General features: G+C 44.5%; 1 protein-coding gene across 2 annotated transcripts in view; it reads left to right on the top strand.

The window, feature by feature from the left end:
• The window catches only part of LOC147121829 (ral guanine nucleotide dissociation stimulator-like 1), a 37,212-nt gene extending 27,192 nt beyond the window's left edge, over positions 1-10,020 (top strand). For both annotated transcript variants that reach the window (XM_085982341.1, XM_085982342.1), the window contains 3 exons: positions 1,846-2,100; positions 6,698-6,812; positions 8,946-10,020. In XM_085982341.1, coding sequence (XP_085838467.1) covers positions 1,846-2,100; positions 6,698-6,812; positions 8,946-9,169 — 594 coding nt within the window. In that variant the 3' untranslated portion in view covers positions 9,170-10,020. The remainder of the gene's footprint in view (positions 1-1,845; positions 2,101-6,697; positions 6,813-8,945) is intronic.
• Positions 10,021-20,987: the final 10,967 nt, after the last annotated feature.

Below are 20,987 nucleotides of genomic sequence, written 5' to 3' on the forward strand. Positions count from 1 at the left end.
CTGACTGTTTATGAAATACAAGCTTAGTTTATTTTTGTGTAGCTATTTTGTACAATTTTAATACGTAGGCAAAATGTACAAAGGAAGCTTTGTGTGTTAAACATTTGATTATCACACGAATAACCAAGGTCCTTAATCTTAAGTTTAATGTTTTTAAAATCTTCTTTAAGGACTGCATGAAGTGCAAGCTGACTTCACATGGTTCACAGTAAATTTAACACACGGGCTGTGACTGTAGCAGATAAAAGTGCTTAGTCCACAAAAACCGTGCTTTGGGTCAAAATCTAGCAAACTGCTCTGCAAATCGCAACAAAGTAAAGCACCTCCCTGTACAGACACCAGGTTCCCTCTTGACTGCATGCTTTGTTGTTTTCTACTTGACCTTTAGTTGCTCAACACGTACTCTGCAGAAGGACGTCGTTTCCTGGGAGGTTATCGGTGACCTGATATCATTGGTTTTAGTAGAAAGTGCTTATGACCCGCTCCCTGGAAACTTCAGCAGTTTATTCTCAACAGTTCAGTTAGCCATTACTACATTTTTTCTTGTGTTTAGGGCGTTTTTCTGTTTCAAAAGCCCCACCCTTTTTATGGATTCTCCTGTTTTTTTGGTCCTTACTTTTCCCCTCTTCTGTGCCTTTACTGTCTCTTCATTGCTGAAGAACATAAGAGATAGGAGCTGGAGTAGGCCCTTCGAGCCTGCTCCGCCATTCAATGAGATCATGGCTGATCTTCTACCTCAACTCCACCTTCCTGCACTATCCCCATATTCCTTGGTTCCCTTAACATCCAAAATCTATCGATTTCTGCCTTGAATATACTCAATGACTGACTGAGCCTCCACAGCCCACTGGAATAGAGAATTCTAAAGGTTCACAACCTTCTGAGTGAAGACATTTCTCCTCATCTCAGTCCTAAATGGCCGACCCCTTATTCTGAGAATGACCCCTGGTTCTAAACTCCCCAGCCAGGGGAAACATCCTCCCTGCATCTACCCTGTCAAGCCCTGTAAGAATTTTATGTTTTCTCCTAAGAGCTGCATTAGTGACCTGGGGTGATTTTAGCTCCTAATTTCCTTATTTCTCTCTCTCTCTCTCTCTCCTTCTCTTCCTTCCTTCCTCCCTCTCCTCCTCCCCCCAGCTCTCTGTCTCTCCCCCTCCCCCCAGTCTCTCTCTCTCTCTCTCTCTCTCTCTCTCTCTCTCTCTCTCCCCTCCCCCCCGGCGCGCTCTCGCCCCCCTCCCCCGTGCTCTCTTTTTTGCATGCGCTCTCCACATGGCTTATTCAAGCACTCCACTAGCACAGGGTGTATTTTAATTTCAGCCAGTATCGGCAGATGCTCCAAGGTTTCAGTGGGTGACCCCGTGAGGCAGCCAGGAGAAACATCTCCATGTAGGTATGAGTGTTCAAGTACCGAGACCAGTTCAACTAAAATACCAAAGGGATTATTTGACAAATGTTGTTAAAACATTAGCTCAAATGTTCAAGTGTATTGGCCGCGTTCAACTTGTGCACGCTGTGAACTAACAATCCAACATAATAAGTGATGTACTGTCAGTATTGGCTTAACAACTGGTGGACATTAGATGGTGGCATCATTCATCGGTGATAATTTTGGGTGGGGAGAGGGAGGGAGAAGAATGGAGGGAAAAATTTCACAGTTTTGCTGCCATGGTATCATCCACCACTTCACCTCCTGGAGGCCAAGTTGTTGTGTCCACAATGGCTCCATTGTTTGGGGAGGGGGGTGGAGTGAGTTGCATGGTGCAATGGATGTAACTGGGAGGAAGGAATGATTCTGACATGTAATCATTGACACATTTAAAAAATAAAAAATAAATTATTCTGCAGTCATCCGAATCTTTATCATCGAGTTCGTCCGTACACTCTGTGGACACCGCCTCCTCGGAAGTCTCATCCTTGACCAGTACTGTGTCTTCATCGCCATCATTCTCCCACAATCCTAAGCTCCACAAGCGCTCTATCTCAGTGACTTCCTGCAATTCAGCATTAGCACTTCCTGTGTACAACCAGCAGAAAGAAGACACCTCTATCATCTGGGTCAGACTAGAGGAGGACAATGGAGATCTATATAAAAGCATTTTGGTAAGTGCATGGATTGTTTCCATTGTTCACATTCATGCTGTATAATAATACTCATTTGCTTTCTCAGTATAGATGTAGCTGTAAAAGGCAAATGTTCCTCTTGCATTAAAAAAAAAGACATCTGAGCCACTTGTCGCTATCTGGTCATATTCAAGATGGCTGTGTAGCTGCTATCAGTGCTACTTCATGATGTCTATTTTCCACATAGTCTACGCTGCAGATGTCTTTTCTGTCTCCTGAGTGTTTTGGCTGTCATTTCAACTTTCGTTCAGAATGCTGTAGAACTGTGTGTGAATTTTGGGGCCTAATAACTTTTTCTGATCTTATTCATTAAATGTACAGAACACAGTAAGGTGTGGCACTCTAATGCCCTTATCCAGGGAATGGGCTGATATCAATTCATTTGTGGTCTCTCCCTCCCACCCCCACAACATACTAAATTCCTGATTACAAAAATGCAGCAAGGAGGTACAGATTGGAGGCTGGGTCCATCAATTAGCAAGCGAATAACCACAGGCACTTCTGGCACCTCCTGGTAGCTAATTTGAGTAGTATTAGCAGCGACCTTGAACAGTTTTTCTTCCTTGGATCACGTGGAGTTTAAAAGGATGCAAGAAAGCAAATGAAAAATGGGGGGTGTTGAGAAAGACGCATCCCAAAATAAAATGATCACTTGATGACTGGTTCAAGAAAACCGCATCAAACCTAACCATTATTGACCATATGGTTAACACGCTGGCCGTATAACTTGGTGATCCTCTCGTGTATTTTAGGTTGGGGAAGAATAGTAAAAACCTAAATAACAACAGAAAATGCTGGAAAAACTCAGCAGGCCAGGCAACATCTGTGGAGAGAGAAAGAGTCAACGTTTCAGGTCGAAACCCTTCGTCAGGACTCCTGTAAAAACCTGTCTGATTGTGGTTTCCAAGTAACACTGTGTGATGTGTGGAAATCTGCTTCTCATACTTGAGTGTTATAACTTAAAACAACCTCTGGATGAGTTCTGGCAAATAAAAGAAATATTTGTTACCTAAATTTTAGCTTTACCAGTGTGATGAAATATGCCATTCATCAGGCACTCTGTATTCTCTGTGTTTGATTGTGCCTGTGACAAGCAGGGGAGTTTAGTTCCAGTTTCATTTCCTTACCTGTATTGTATTGTGTGTAGGGCTCCGCCCATACCTGGCCCCTACTTAAGCAGGCCCCAGCGTGTCTCACAGGCAGTACAGCAGATCTCTGGATGAGAGACACTTCTCCACTGTGTATTACTTTCTGAGTTAATAAAAGCCTTGCTTTGCTCCGTTAACGTTGAGTCTCGGATTCGTTGAGGCACATCAACCAGGTCAAGCCATCATTCAGGCTGTTGTGCATCAGCCACAGTTTAATGATCACAAATTGACACCACTGTGTCAGTCAATGAGTTGGAGATGGGACGGGACTTGCAGCAAACAATATATTTTACAGCAAACCGAGTATCTGTGAACTACAGCAAACTGAACTGACCAAAGCTACAGCAGAGTCTCCTGATAAAAGCAGGATTATTTCTCCAGTATATCCAATGCAGGTGATTAATATATATCAAAAAGAGCAATGGTCCCTACACTGACCCCTGGGGAGCACATCTGGAAAAACAACCGTTCACCACTACTCTCTGCTTTCTGTCTCTTAACAAATTTGGTATCCATGCTGTCACTGCCCCTTCAATCCCATGGGATTCAATTTTTCTGCTAATCTATTATGTGATACTTTATCAAATGTCTTTTTGAAAGTCCGTATATACAACATCAACCGCGCTATCTTCAACCTCTCCAGTACTTAATCGAAGAAATCAATCAGTTTAGTCAAACATGATGGCCCGTATTTTCTGATGATGGGGGTGTACGCGCTGTGTACTCACCCGTAGGGACATCGGAAATGCCGGTATCAGGCATGCGAAGCACATGCGCTGAAAACCGGCATTTCCGATCTGTCAAGAATGCCTGGGATACCTGGGCCCTGTGCATTTCAACTGTGGAGAAGCCCAGGAGAGGAAGTGTCTGGTCCTCGGGAGCCCTCAGGTAAGGGCGTAGATTTTTTTTCCGATAGGAGGCATCCGCACGCAGGAAGCCTCCCATCAAAAATGACGGGCCGATATGTTTTTAACAAACCCATGCTGGTTGTCATTTATTAACCCATATGTTTCCAAGTGACAATTTTGTCTCTGATTATTGTCTTTCAAAGTTTCTACACCGCAGACATTAGGCTGACTGACCTGTACTTGCCGGGTTTATACTACTCTGCTTTTTTGAACAGGGGTGTAACATTTTCAACCCTCCAGTCCTCTGGCACCTCTCCCATATCCAAGAGGATTGGAAGGTTGTGTGTGGCCAGTGCCTCCGCTGTTGCATTCTTACTTCCCTCAGCAACCAAATTGATTATTTCTCCAGCAAAATGCATTAAGTGGAGGATAGTGTCATAATACAAATTATGTGCATAAAAGCAGTCCAGTCACTTACAAAAGTGCAGTGTCCAAGCGTGATTGACTGGGGAATTACCCTGTCATCTCCATTCTGGCTAGGACTGTTAATACTGTTGGGGAGGGTTTAAACTAGCTTGGCAGGGGGATGGGCACCAGCATATAGGAGTAGAAAAGAGGAATAAGGTGCATAAAAGAGTGAGTGTGTTGGATAGTACTAGAGAAGAAAGTAGTACTCGAGGTGGAAGTAGTACCATATTAGATAGGAGCAGACTAAGAAAGACTACAAAATATTCAAAAATGGATTTAGAATGCATGTACGTAAACACACAAAGTGTGGCGAATAAGGTTGGTGAGCTGCAAGCACAATTAGCCATGTGGCAATATGATGTTGCAATAACGGAAACGTGGCTTAAAAATGGTGCGGACTGGGCACTTAATATTCAAGGGTACAAGATGTTCAGAAAAGATAGGGAAGGAAAAAAGGGAGGTGGGATGGCAGTGCTGATTAAGGAAGACATTGTAATGTTGGAAAAGGAGGATGTTCTTGAGGGGACAAGGACAGAATCCATTTGGTTAGACTTGAGCAAAAAGGGTATGATCACGCTATTGGCAGTATTCTATAGGCCTCCAAATAGTGAGCGGGAGGTAGAGGAGCAAATCTGCAGGGAAATGGCAGAGATATGCAAGAGCTATAGAGTGGTGATATTGGGGGACTTAATTACCCAAATATCGATTGAGATAATGCTAGGGTAAAGGGAAAGGAGGGGGAGGAATTTCTGAAATGTGTTCAGGAGAATTTCCTTGGCCCAACTAGGAAAGAGGCATTGCTGGATCTGGTGCTGGGGAATGAGGTGGGCCAGGTCGACCAAGTGTCTTTGGGAGAACACTTGGGTACGAGTGCTCATCGTATCATAAGATTTAGATTAGCAATGGAGAGGAGCAAGGAACAATCTAGAGTGGAACTTCTAAACTGAAATAGGGCTAACTTCAATGGGATGCGATAGGATCTAGCCAGGGTAAAATGGAACTAAAGACTGACAGGAAAAACTGTAATGGAACAATGGGTGATCTTTTAAGGAGATGCTCTTTAGAATATTTATTGATCGATCTAGTCAATTACAAATTGAAGCCAAGGCTTCATTGCTGTGTTGGAGAGGACATTGAGACTTGATGGTTGCATTTTAAGTGGCTGTGTTTTGTGTTGACCTTTGCTTCAGAGTGGCTGGAAAGAGTAAATTTGTAACTACGGGCTGCAGCCTAAAAAGGGAATTAAACATGTGCAGTCTCTCTCAACTGGCAGTTCTGGTGTAAGAAGGAACACCAGATCTGTCCGAGCTTTTCATCTCATGGGGCCAATCGTTTGCTGAATTGTTCAAACTCTTGAGCTGGGAGAAATGAGCTGCTAAAGTGACCTAGTTGGATTTAAACCCAAAACAAGATTTAAAAAAAATAATGGGGCGTTTAAGAAATAAATGAACATTGGTACATTCTGTCATTTCAATATCCTGTTTACCTGACATAATTCCAGAGTATTTCACAATTGTGAGGTGAATATTAAGATTTTGCACTCTACTCAGGAACTGAAAATTGCTAAATGTCTGGAACATTTTGTTTGTTTAACCAGTTTTACTGAATCATTTATATAAACAAGAACTAATGTTGGGAAACGTCAGATTGAGTAAACAGTTGTAAACCTTTTGCTGTATTGACAATAAATATTAAAAGTAGACAAAAAAGTGGAGTGCTTAAATTCAATCTTTTGCGCTATTTATTTGCTTTAAACTGAGAATGTGGGTAAAGCTGCCCAGGAGCCTGAGGCAGAACACTGGGCTCTGTTTCCATTGTACACTCAAATGTCTACCTTCGCTGCCCACGGTGAGCGGGTTTCACCGCGTCTTGGGCAGGTTCTGCAATGCCAGTCCTGGGAAGTTGGGAGGAAGGGCAGTAGACCAGTTCTATAAATGGATAGTATTTTTCCAATGCAACTTGTACAACATTCAATGTAATGTCAGAGTTTGCCTTCTGGGTGAAAGTTGCCATTTTAAAGCCCTTTGGAAAAACTTTATACTCTGGTCTCTGTCTCTCCCTCGCTATCAAATGTATTAATGAAAAATAATGTTTATTTTTCTCTTTCTCTAGCTGACTGACCAAGATAAGACACCTGTTGTTATCCAGAGAGCCATGTCCAAGTACAACCTGGAAACTGAACATCCAGAGGATTATCAGCTCATACAGGTCATCTCAGAAGATAGAGGTGAGGGGTGAAAATTGTCTCACATTTTGGTAAATCTATCCCAAAAGATACATCTATTTCTGCCAGTAGATTTATATTTTCTTCTGATTCCTCCAAAAGCTGGGAAAATCCAATTTCTTAGAGTTGAACTTATCCAACTGCATTCAGCAGGATTGGCTGGATCCAACCTGGACTAATTTAGATTGACGTTTCTCTATAAGCAGCTATTGTATGCACAGAATGAAAGAAAAAACCCTCCTACAATTTAGAGGCTCACATCCGCTAATTCCCCAAAAAGCTATATTGCGTGAAGAGTGCACACCTGGAGTTGGTTGAGGATTAAACTATTTGAATAATTCAGAATTTACCAGCATTATTCTGGTTTCTTCATTCTAATTTTAAATTGTTTATTTAAAAAAAAATGCATTAACCACTTTCTTTTACTAAGTCAAGAACCATTTTTTTCTCTTCAGTTGTCCCCACTGCTCCTGGGCTATGAAGCACAAAAATTGGATGGGGTTCCTGCTCCTGATTTGCTGATCAGTGACCCCCTCTCCTACCACCTTTTTCTAGTGAAAAGTGGATGCCAGGGCATACTTGAAGATGGGATCAGACTTCATGGCTGTGATTCCCTCATGGTTGAAAATCCAGCCAAAACTCACTGTCCAGACTCCACTGAGCAGATTGCCTCACTCCCAATGCCTGTAGAATTCTATTCCAGTCAGCATTTAAAAAAAATTAATTCTCTGGATGTCGGCGTCACTGACCAAGCCAACATTTATTGTGCATCCCTCATTGCCCTGAGGTGGTGGAGGGCCCTCTCCTTGAGCCGCTGCTGTTCTTGTGGTGATGGTGCTTCCCCCGATGGTGTTGGGTCTGAATCCTGAAATTCCCTACCTAACAGTGATGAAGGGATGGCGATGGTTGTCGATGTTTTACAGTGATAATGCAATAGCATCTTTTAGTCTTGATACTGGTATCCGTAAAAGTGACTGTGAAGCTGTTGGATCGTTGTAAAAACCCACTGGGTTCACTAATGTTCTTTAGAAAGGAAACCTGACGTCCTTACCCGTCTAACCCATAAGTGACTCATAGAAACATAGAAGATAGGAGCGGGCGAAGGCCATTCGGCCCCTCGAGCCTGCTCCACCATTTAATGAGATCATGGTTGATCATCCAAATTCAGTACCCTGTCTCTGCTTTCTCCCCATATCCCTTGATCGCTTTAGCCTTAAGAAATCTATCTAACTCCTTCTTGAATATATTTAATGAGTTGGCCTCAACTGCTTTCTGTGGTAGAGAATTCCACAGGTTCACCACTCTCTGGGTGAAGAAATTCTTCCTCATCTCAGTCATAAATGGCTTACCCCTTATCCTTAGACTTTGACCCCTGGTTCTGGACTCCCCTGCCATCGGGAACATCCTTCCTGCATCCAATCTGTCTAGTCCTGTAAGAATTTTATAAGTTTCAATGAGATCCCCTCTCATTCTTCTAAACTCTAACGAATATAAGCCTGATCGACCCAATCTCTCTCCATACATCATTCCTGCCATCCCAGGTATCAGTCTGGTGAATCTTCGTTGCCCTCCCTCCATGGCAAGAACATCCTTCCTCAGATAAGGCGACCCAAACTGCACACTATACTCAAGGTGTGGCCTCACCAAGGCCCTGTACAACTGCAGCAAGACATCCTTGCTCCTGTACTCGAATCCTCTCGCTATGAAGTCCCACATAAATGTGGTTGACTCTTAACTGCCCTCAACTGCCCTCTGAGGTTGCCTCGCAAGCCACTCTGTTGTGTCAAAAACTGTGACAAAGAAGGTGGCCACCACCGATCTTCTCCGGGGCAATTAGGGAGGGGTAATAAATTCCGGTCTTGCCACCAAAACCCAACTCCTGAGACTGGATTAAAAAAATAATTGTTTTGGTTATTGAATCTATCCAAGGATGGTGTAAACCTTCGAGCTTTTCTTTTGTGGTTTGTAATACCTTCTGAACCCTTGCAACAAATTACAGTCCGATTACTCCCAGCCATTCATAATTCTGTATCTAGTTCACCGTTGTATCTTAATCCAATCAACGCTCAAAAAAAAAAAAAAAAAAAAAAATTAAAAAATGTGTAAATAATAATGTATGTTTCCTCTGCCTTTCAGAGTTGGTGATCCCGGACAATGCCAATGTGTTTTATGCTATGAACACTTTTGTTAATTTTGACTTTATTCTGATGAAACGGAACCCATACAAACCGGTTAAGCTGCGATGGCGATTCTGGTCAACACTACCCAGAGCAGGCAAAAAGGGAATATTGTCTCACAGAATAAGCAAGGATACGTGTGAGGAGAGTGACCGTTCCTGCAGCTGTGCCTGCTGGAGGTAGACCTACCACTCGGTATTGAAAGCCCTGGAATGTATCTGAATAAATCATATTGAGATATATACATAATTCCCTTTAACTTAACTTATTTATGTATGTATAACTTACCTAACTGTATGTACTTAATTTACTTATTGTATAACTTACCAGTTAACGCTGTTGCCTCTTTTAACTTACCTGTTGGGCCGTTGCCCCTTTAAGAGGCGACCTAACGCGCTGACGTCACGCATCACGTGACGCATGCGCGTCGGCCGCCGACCTAATGCGCTGACGTCACACGACGCATGCGCACTGGCCGCCGGCCCGATTCGGGCTTCCAAGACGGCCGCCGGCATAGCCCGGCCTATCGCGACTTCGGCTGTATCAGCCGGCAAGCGGGAGCGAAGTGATTCTCCGCTCCCGCGGCAAGTACTGGCACAGCCCGGCCTAGTAACCTCGGCCTTAAAGGCCAGCCTCAGTACCGCGGAGATTTACCGACAACGGCGCAGGTCACGTGACCGCCTAAGTGCACGCAAACGTGCTGACGTCATGATGCGGTCACGTGACGTCGGGAATATAGAGCCGAGTGTGAGGAGGTCATGAGGCTCCCCACGGGACTGGGAACGCAGTCCTTGTGGATTCCCCGCTGGGACAAGGTCTACAACATGGTGCTCCTGCAGTCAGCCATCTTACCTGCTATCTTACTTACCGTAAGACCTACAACATGGAGTTCCTGCAGTCAGCCACCTTACCTGTTACCTTACCTGCTGTAATTATCCTGTGATCTACAATATGGTGCTCTTGCAGTCAGCCATCTTACCTGCTACCTTACCTGCTGTGTTATCTTCTGGTAAATAAACAATTTATTTATAGTTCGTCGAAGCTAAACTCTTTTTTATATAGTGGCGATTTACACGGGCCACTACATTCGACGTGATTTGAACACGCAGCCTTCTGAACAGTTCAGGTTGTAAATTTAAGAAAAAAAACAGCCAGTAGGGCGGCACACTTTTGTTCACGCCGAATCATGTAGCAAGCTAAAAAGCTGGTGCGTCGTCGGCGGGAAAAGAGTCACCGGTGTTCACGAGGGAGGGGTTCTCGTGGTAGGTGTGCGTCCCCGTATTTTGCGGGGGTGAGTCCTCGTGGTATCCCCGCTGGGTGCGCTCCAATCCTGTGGGCCCGAACATGCTGTACCCCGCGCTTGGAGAGATGTATACTTGCTGTTGCTATAGGCGTAGAGGCAAACGACCCGTGAGGCAGTAGAAGAATCGAATACGGAGACCGTGTGCACTTGCGTGGTCTGTACCGCATCGCTGTTCACAACGAACAGGGCTTCTTCCTTCAAAAAGCACGAGGGAGTCCGTGGCTCCCTGAATTGCGGTAGCGACAGCAAAACGGCTGATGCTTCCATTGCATGCTTTGTTTGTGAAAAACGTTCACAAACCCACCAATTGTAGTGCTGGTGGACGACTGTTGCCGTTGGTTGTGCTCTACTTTTATGAAATTGTTCATGAAAAACAGGCTCACCTCCAAGCTGCGCTTCCATTGCGAAGACGTTTGCAAAAACGGGGTCCCTTTTAGTAGAATCTGTATTAAGCGGTTGCTGTTCCGTGTTGTTCGTCGGTTGTGCGTTGGTCATCTCGAGTAAAGACGAGGTTCAGGCGTGCGTTGCTACCGTGAAAATCGTTCACGGATACGGGTTCACCAATTGTAGCTTTGGAATTGATGAGCTCCAGTACTCACGTTGTAGGATCACCAATGTAGCGTTGGAATTGATGTACTCCCGTACTCACGTCGTAGGGTCACCAATGTAGTGGTCCGTGTAAATCGCCACTATATAAAAGAGTTTAGCTTCGACGAACTATAAATAAATTGTTTATTTACCAGAACAAGATAACACAGCAGGTAAGGTAGCAGGTAAGATGGCTGACTGCAAGAGCACCATATTGTAGATCACAGGATAATTACAGCAGGTAAGTCATAGAGTTTTACAGCACAGAAAGAGGCCCTTCGGCCCATCGTGTCTGCGCCGCCCATCCATCCCTGTCCAGTCTAATCCCATTTTCCAGCATTTGGTCCATAGCCTTGTATGCAATGGCATTTCAAGTGCTCATCCAAATGCTTCTTGAATGTTGTGAGGGTTCCTGCCTCTACCACCCTTTCAGGCATTGAGTTCCACATTCCAACCGCCCTCTGGGTGAAAAAGTTCCTCCTCAAATCCCCTCTAAATCTCCTGCCCCTTACCCTGAATCTATGCCCCCTTGTTATTGACCCCCGTACTAAGGGGAAAAGTTCCTCTTTATCTACCCTATCTATGCCCCTCATCATTTTGTACACCTCAATCAGGTCCCCCCCCAGCCTTCTTTGCTCCAAGGAAAACAACCCCAGCCTGTCCAGCCTCTCTTCATAGCTGAGGCGCTCCATCCCAGGTAACATCCTGGTGAATCTTCTCTGCACCCTCTCCAAAGCAATCACATCCTTCCTATAGTGAGGCGACCAGAACTGCACACAGTACTCCAGCTGTGGCCTCACCAGCGTTTTGTACAGCTCCATCATAACCTCCCTGCTCTTATATTCTATGCCTCGGCTAATGAAGGCAAGTATCCCATATGCCTTTTTAACCACCTTATCTACCTGCTCCGCTGCCTTCAGGGATCTATGTACATGTACACCAAGGTCCCTCTGACCCTCTGTACTTCCTAGGGTCCTACCACTCATTGTGTATTCCCTTGCCTTATTTGTCCGTCCAAAATGCATCACCTCTCACTTTTCAGGGTTAAATTCCATTTGCCACTTTTCCGCCCATCTGACCAACCCGTTTATATCATCCTGTAACCTGAGGCTTTCCTCCTCGCAATTTACCACCCCACCAATTTTCGTGTCATCTGCGAACTTACTGATCATACCTTTTACATTCTCATCCAAATCATTTATGTAGATCACAAACAACAAGGGACCCAGCACCGATCCCTGAGGTACCCCACTGGACACAGGCTTCCAGTCACAAAAGCAACCTTCAACCATCACCCTCTGCCTCCTGCCACTCAGCCAGTTTAGGATCCAACGCGCCAAGGCACCCTGGATCCCATGGGCTCTTACCTTCTTGACCAGTCTCCTATGCGGGACTTTGTCAAAAGCTTTACTGAAGTCCATGTAAACCACATCCACAGCATTTCCCTCATCCACCCCCCTAGTCACCCCCTCGAAAAATTCAATCAGATTTGTCAGACATGATTTACCCTTGACAAAGCCATGCTGACTATCCCCGATTAATCCTTGCCTCTCCAAGTGGAGATTAATTTTCTCCCTCAGAATTTTTCCAATAATTTCCCCACCACAGATGTTAGACTCACTGGCCTGTAATTCCCTGGTTTATCCCTGCTACCCTTCTTGAATAATGGTACTACGTTAGCTGTTCTCCAGTCCTCTGGTACATCCCCTGTGGCCAGAGAGGTTCTGAAAAATTTGTGTCAGAGCCCCTGCAATCTCCTCCTTTGCCTCCCACAGCAGCCTGGGATACATCTCGTTCGGGCCTGGGGATTTATCCACTTTTTGGCCTGCCAAAACCGCTAGCACCTCCTCCCTCTCGATGCTAATATGCTCAAGTATGTCACAGTCCCCTTGCCCGATTTCTATGTCTGCATCGTCTTTCTCCATAGTGAACACAGATGCAAAAAATTCATTTAAAACCCCGCCTACATCCTCTGGCTCTACACACAGATTGCCACTTTGGTCCCTAATGGGCCCTACCCTTTCCCTGGTTATCCTCTTGCCCTTAATATACTTATAAAACATCTTAGGATTTTCCTTTATTTTGCTCGACAGTGTTATTTCATGGCCCCTCCTCGCCCTCCTAATTTCTTTTTTAAGTATGCCCCTGCACTTTTTATACTCCTCTAGGGCTTCTTCCGTCTTTAGTCTTTTGTAACTGCCAAAAGCCCCCCTTTTATTTCTAATGCATTTTTGTATATCCCTTGTCATCCAAGGTTCCCTTTGCTTGTTGGTCCCACCCTTGACCTTTACAGGAACATGTTGGCGTTGTACTCTCTCTATTTCCCTTCTGAAAGTCTCCCACTGTTTTGATGTGGATTTTCCTATAAGCAGCTGCTCCCAGTCCACTTTGGCCAGATCCTGCCTTATCATATTAAAATCGGCCTTCCCCCAATTTAGAACCCTTATTTCCGGGCCGTCTTTGTCTTTTTTCATGACCACCTTAAATCTCACCGAATTATGGTCACTGTCGCCAAAATGCTCTCCTACTGACACTTCCACCACTTGCCCGGCTACATTCCCCAGAATTAGGTCCAGTACCGCCCCCTCCCTTGTAGGACTTTCTACATGTTGGCTCAAAAAGCTCTCCTGGATGCACTTTAAGAATTCTGCACCCTCTAAGCCTTTCACACTCTGACTGTCCCAATTTATATTGGGGAAGTTGAAATCCCCCACTATTATTACCCTATTATTTTTGCACTTTTCTGAGATTTGCCTACATATCTGTTCCTCTATCTCCCCCTGACTGTTTGGGGGCCTATAGTACACTCCCAGCAAAGTGCTTGCCCCCTTTTTGTTTTTAAGTTCTACCCATATGGCCTCATTAGAGGAACCCGCTAATATATCATCCCTCCTTCCAGCAGTAATTGACTCCTTAATTAATATTGCAACACCCCCTCCCCTTTTACACCCCCCTCTGTCTCGCCTGAAGATTCTATACCCCGGAATATTGAGCTGCCAGTCCTGACCCTCCCTCAACCATGTCTCCGTGATAGCAACAATATCGTACTCCCATGTGTTCAACAACAACTTCAGTTCATCCACCTTATTTGCAAGACTCCTTGCATTAAAATAAATGCCTTCCAGCCCTGCCATATTCTCTTTTGTCTTCACATATTTGCTCTGCCTTCCCAGCTGACTTGTTTTTCCCTCTGTATTTGGCTGTAAATCACCCCCTACTATAGCTCCACTCTGTACCCCAACCCCCTGCCAAGTTAGTTTAAACCCTCCCCAGCAGTGCTAGCAAACCTCCCCGCAAGGATATTGGCTCCCCTCTGGTTCAGGTGTAAACCGTCTGACTTGTACAAGTCCCACCTTTCCCAGAAGCAGACCCAGTGATCCAGGAAACTAAAGCCCTCCCCCCTGCACCATCCCTTTAGCCACGCATTAATCTGTTCTATCTTCCTATTCCTATACTTACTAGCACGTGGCACCGGGAGTAACCCAGAGATTACAACCCTTGAGGTCCTGCTCTTCAATCCTTCACCTAGCTCCCTAAATTCTTGCTGCAGGACCTCATCCCTCTTTTTACCTATGTCGTTGGTACCAATGTGGACCACGACCACTGGCTGTTCACCCTCCCCCTCCAGAATGCCCTGCAGCCGCTCAGTGACATCCTTGACCCTGGCACCAGGGAGGCAACAAACCATCCTGGATTCACGTCTACGGCCACAGAAACGCCTATCTGTTCCCCTTACTATAGAATCCCCTACCACTATTGCTCTCCCACTCTTTTTCCCCCCTTCCTGGGCAGCAGGTAAGGTGGCTGACTGCAGGAACTCCATGTTGTAGGTCTTACGGTAAGTAAGATAACAGGTAAGATGGCTGACTGCAGGAGCACCATGTTGTAGACCTTGTCCCAGCGGGGAATCCACAAGGACTGCGTTCCCAGTCCCGTGGGGAGCGTGTGGGGAGCCTCATGACCTCCTCACACTCGGCTCTATATTCCCGACGTCACGTGACCGCATCATGACGTCAGCACGTTTGCGTGCACTTAGGCGGTCACGTGACCTGCGCCGTTGTCGGTAAATCTCCGCGGTACTGAGGCTGGCCTTTAAGGCTGAGGTTACTAGGCCGGGCTGTGCCAGTACTTGCCGCGGGAGCAGAGAATCACTTCGCTCCCGCTTGCCGGCTGATGCAGCCGAAGTCGCGATAGGCCGGGCTATGCCGGCGGCCGTCTTGGAAGCCCGAATCGGGCCAGCGGCCAGTGCGCATGCGTCGTGTGACGTCAGCGCATTAGGTCGGCGGCCGACACGCATGCGTCACGTGACGCGTGACGTCAGCGCGTTAGTCGCCTCTTAAAGGGGCAACGGCCCAACAGGTAAGTTAAAGAGGCAACAGCCCTAACTGGTAAGTTATACAATTAAGTAAATTAAGTACATACAGTTAGGTAAGTTATACATACATAAACTAGCTGGGGAGCCCCGCGTTGCGAGGGCAATTTTGGGGCGCTTAGTCTCCCTGCCCCTGTGTGTCCCCCCTCTCCCTGTCATGTCCTCTCCTTGTCCTATCCCTCCCTCCCCTCCCCTCCCCCCTCTCCCTCCCGTCCCCTCTCTTCCTCCCTCCCTCCCTCCCCTCGCACACCCCCACCCCTCCCCTCCCCCACTCCTCCCCTCTCCCCCCCCCCCTCCCCCACTTCCCCTCCCCCACTCCCCTCTGTCCCTCTCTCCGGCCCCTCCCCCTGCCTAGCGCCTGAGGTCCGGTGTCATTGCGATAGCGGCTGATGGACATAAGAACATAAGAAATAGGAGCAGGAGTAGGCCAATCGGCCCCTCGAGCCTGCTCCACCATTCAATAAGATCATGGCTGATCTGATCCTAACCTCAAATCTTCTATCACTCTGCATCCACCCGAACCCATGTGATCTCCCGGGAGAGGCGAAAAACCAGATAAAGACCCAATGGCCAATTTGGGAGAAAAAAATCTGGGAAATTCCTCTCCGACCTATCTAGGCGATCGAAATTCTTCCAGGAGATCACTCTGTCCCTATATTTTCTACAGTACTTACCTTCTGTAAAGGCCATCTCCACCCCAGCCAGGAACAGGAATAAAACCATCTCCTGAAATCTAACACAGAATTAGAACACAGTAGGAGCAGAACAAGGCTACATGGCCCCTGGGCCCACTCCACTACCCACAGGGCCATGACCATTCCGAACCTAGACTCATGTCCAATTTCCTGCCTGCTCCCCGTAACCCTTAATTCCCTTTACTTCTAGGAAACTATCTATTTCTGTTTTAAATTTATTTAATGATGTAGCTTCCACAGCTTTCTGGGGCAGCAAATTCCACAAACCTACCACCCTCTGAGTGAAGAAGTTTCTCCTCATCTCAGTTTTGAATGAGCAGCCCCTTATTTTAAGATTATGCCCCCTAGTTCTAGTTTCACCCATCATTGGGAACATCCTCACCGCATCCACCCGATCAAGCCCCTTCACAATCTTTTATGTTTCAATAAGATCGCCTCTCATTCTTCTGAACTCCAATGAGTAGAGTCCCAATCTACTCAACCTCTCCTCATATGACCACCCCCTCATCCCCGGGATTAACCGAGTGAACCTTCTTTGTACTGACTCGAGAGCAAGTATGTCTTTTCTTAAGTATGGACACCAAAACTGCATGCAGTATTCCAGGTGCGGTCTCACCAATACCTTGTACAACTGCAGCAATACCTCCCTGTTTTTATATTCCATCCCCCTAGCAATAAAAGCCAACATTCCATTGGCCTTCTTAATCACTTGCTGCACCTGCATACTAACTTTTTGAGTTTTGTGCACCAGGACCCCCAGATCCCTTTGTACTACAGTACTTTCCAGTTTCTTGCCATTAAGATAATAACTTGCTCTATGATTTTTCCTGCCAAAGTGCATAACCTCACACTTTCCCGTATTGTATTCCATCTGCCAAATCTCTGCCCACTTACTTGGCCTGTCTATGTCCCTTTGCAGGTTTTTTATGTCCTCCTCACTCACTACTTTCCGTCCCATCTTTGTATCATCTGCAAACTTTGATATGTTACACTCGGTCCCCTCCTCCAAATCGTTAATATAGATTGTAAAGAGTTGGGGACCCAGCACTGACCCCTGCGGAACACCACAAGTTATACATACATAAATTAAGTTAAAGGGAATTATGTATATATCTCAATATAAAGAACAACCGTTCAGACCGCCACAGTGGCAGTATTCTACTTAAATTACTGGACAACTTGGATGGCATTGACCGAACACTTAACTTTTGAGAACGCAATGCTTGTCCGCTGTTGAAATGTTTTGCACATCAGCCTTTTTGAAACGAGGCTGGGCTCTGTACAGGATGGAGGATTGGACCCTGTCATCAGTGTCTGCAGGCTCGCCACAGACCCAATGAAGATTATGTGCTCGTGTGAATTGGTTGAAAGAGATCTAAAACTTTTTTGTTGTTTACTAATTGCGGTTGAATTGGCTTGGATTCCTCCATGGTCACTTTGTAACAAGTGAACCGGCTGCTATCCAGTCACTGGCCAGATGATGAATGCTTTGACAAAAGTGTTTGGATTGGCCCTTGAATTCTTCAACAGACCTTTCCTGCCTTCTCTTTTTCTAGTGGTTTACTCTCTTCAGGATGTACAGAATCAGACTTGCCTTCAACGAAGGACGACTGCAAGAAATGTTGGAAAAAAAACTGAGACGTTTATCATTGCCAATGATGTTGCACTTATTTTGAAATGCTGTTCAGCTTTATATTAAACTGTTATTTTAGCCTTTTTGTGAAAAAAATCTTTAAAGGATGCAGAGGGGACCAGATCACCTGAGATATGAATAGTTTAATCTTTCTTTGTCCCTTGTTTATCGTTATTTGTGTTCAATTACTTAGAACGGCCATTCTTATGTGGGTTATGCCTACAGTAATCTGCTAAAAGAATAAGCAATACCCATGCACGTGAAAGTGCAGGTCTTGATGGTCAAGAACCTAATCAGACACTAATTCATTGACCTCTTAATTTTAGTGCAATCACTTCTCAGGTGTAGGGCAGTATTGATTATGTATGTTCACTCATTAGATGTATTCCAAAAAAAACCTTCAAAGTAGCAAAAATGCCAAGAATGTCTTAACAGTATTTGGGTCCTTTTATCAAATTCAGCTTTGCACTATGTATAAATTAACCACCACATACAGCAAGTGCTGAAGCACTTTAACATTTCTAGCGTCTTCCACACACAATGTCCTTTCCCAATATGAATCTACGTGCCTATGAGCTGTGGTGAGGAGGGGCTTTAGGGAGCTCTCAACCCTGGATTTGGGGGGGGGGGAGGGGAGGGGAGCCTGTGTATTTTTTCCCTCCTGTCAATCACTCGGTGCCCTTTAAAGGATTCACTAATCAGACACAATTACGCAAGACCACTCACTGCTAAAAAGGTTCAAAATCTGGGCCATGCCAACAACACTAGGCACAGATATTAAAGGAAATCGTCTTTTCTAAGTGTATACTTTTGTAAATATTTTCCATATTCATTGTTTAATTATATTGTATAATTTCTGTTTTAAAAACAATAGTTACTAAAAAATAAATTTCAATGCATCAAAATATTTTTAATTGGATTTTGGTTTTTTGAAATGGAAGGAAAGTTCTGGGATGTATAAGTTGCCAAGTTTTGACTGCAGGTGTGATGTGTGTACTTAATATTCCAATTGTGTTACTGCACTGCCCATAACTACTGCTATCTGCATGACTTATGCATTGAAAGCTCACCTCCTTGAACCATCCCACCTGACTGTTATTGGTAGCCATATCCTAGAAACCAAAAGCCAGTGATTGGTTACCTGCAGTGTTGCCATGTTTTTACAACAGCTGATCTAACCAACTGACAGCCGCATATGCTCTAATTGCCTAGTGACTGGTTGAGAAACATGGTAGAACTATTTGCATTCTATGCAAGGTCTTTTTTTTCCCCGATTTTCCCCAGTAAAATCTCTCTTTATATGTTGATCAAACTTGGGTTCTGGGCATGTCCACAGAACCTCTTGTGTGGTTAGTATGTTCTCCACCACCCCCCCACTCCCATTTCAGTATGGAGTCAAAAAATTATTCATCAAATACTGATCTGAACAATTTGATTTACAGCTTCTGGCCAGTTTTTACATTCTCCATTTTATAATTTCTGCCCCATCCCATGCTGAAATTTCTCTCTCTCCACCCATTTAATTTTCACCCATTAAAATGTATCTCTTACCATGATTAAGTTTCCTAAAATGGAAAACTTTGCATAAAGCATGGAGATCTAGACCAGTGTAAACATTTTACTGGCACCATAATGAATGAAATTCAGTGTGGGTGTTTTGGCAGTGGTGAACAGTTCAATGAATCGATTTGACATTTTCTGTTAAAGAGCAAAATTGCATTGTTAGTGTGATTTATTGTTTCAAGACATCCCAAAGCACTTTACAACCAATGGATTGCTTCCAAAGCACAGTCACATATGTTGGTGGATGTGGCAGCCAATTTGCATGCAGCAGGGGCCCACAAATGGCAAATCCGTTTTTGGTGATGTTGGCTGAGGGAGGTCTGTTAACCAGGACACTGAGACTTCCCTGTTCCTCATCAACTAGTAGCATGGGATCTCTTGTGCCCACCTGAATAGCTGGACAGGAGTTTGGTTTAATGTCTCAACAAAAAGCCCGCACCTCTGACAATGGAGCACTCCCTCAGTACTGTCCTGGACTGTTGGCCTGGATTACGTGTTGAATTCCATACAGAGGCTTTAATCCACAGTCTTCCAACTCTGAGGCGAAGGTGCTACCAACAGTGGTAAACTGACATTAAAACAACCTCATTGTTGTCAGGAATTTTTGTAAACGCTATTAACATTTACAAAACTGAGCTATTAACCATGATCTAGTATCCCAATAAATTTAACACTAAATGCAAGATATTTGTTGCCCTTATAAAAGGCTATTATATAGTTAAAAATGTTCAGCACAATTCATACTAAAAGTAGAATTATTACCCTTTGGTGTTAGAACTAGCAGATCCTAATAATCCTAAATTGGAATAATTAAATGCAAATTTGTTTTTAGTTTGTTCCTATGGCATAATATTGGTCTTTGCAGAAGTCTGAGCTCAGATATTCTCAGCCAGAGGATTCAGGTTGATGGCTGCAGTGGTGATTCATGTGACCCATCCTCCATTATGGAAGTGTGAGGCAATGAATTCATTAGGTAGTGAAGGTGGCCTATGATGGCAGTGATAAATCCAGTACTGCCGATGTAGGTGCGTTCTAAATATTTCCAGCGTGAGTGTATTAATATAACCTCTGCCAGGGTGATGCTCTAAAATACATAAGGCAGTCGTTGATATTGAGCTTCAAAACACAAGTGACAGGCACCTTAAGGTGAACTATGTGGCATATTCATCGAGTGAGTCTATCGCAATACATTGGTGGCCAATCCTATCGTGCTGTCTAACCAGTTCCTGCTTATCATTGAATGCCTCAGCAAGACTCCCTATCAATGCAGCCTTAAACAATATTTTGTGCAGTGTAGAAAGCATGCTTCAAGGTTAGTAGCTCTCTTCAGCTTAATATAATTTTCATATACCACTTAAGCTTTGCTTATGGCATCGGCTAAACTCTTGGTTATTGATACCTTGATCTGAATGGTCTTTATCAAAGAAATTAAAATGATGTTTCATACCCATCGGGTAAATCTTACTCCCTTTATTTTTGAAACTGACCAGTCCATTCATATGCTGAGGAGGTTGCATTGTTTTGATGGGAACATAACTAGGGCCATGGCATAGCTTTTATTGTTGAATCTGTGTGTTGAGTATATTATTGATGTACAACATACCCAACATCTATATTCTGCAGTGGGGCTCACCAAGAGTTACAATTGCAAAGTAAAATATACTGTAGATCTTTTAAAATCTGAATACAACCAGCCTGTGGATTTTTTAATGCATGTATTAGATAATAGTCCACTCGGAATTCTTTTAAATAAGGGCCAAAATTCCTTTCAACAAAAACAGGAAAATGCCCTCTATAGTTAAGAACCTAATAAAATCGTGGGAATGAGCAACATCGAAAACATTTGA

The sequence above is a fragment of the Somniosus microcephalus genome, chromosome 3 (assembly GCF_052327205.1).
Source record: "Somniosus microcephalus isolate GS21.2 chromosome 3, FLI_Smic_1.0, whole genome shotgun sequence".
NCBI classification, from domain to species: domain Eukaryota; kingdom Metazoa; phylum Chordata; class Chondrichthyes; order Squaliformes; family Somniosidae; genus Somniosus; species Somniosus microcephalus.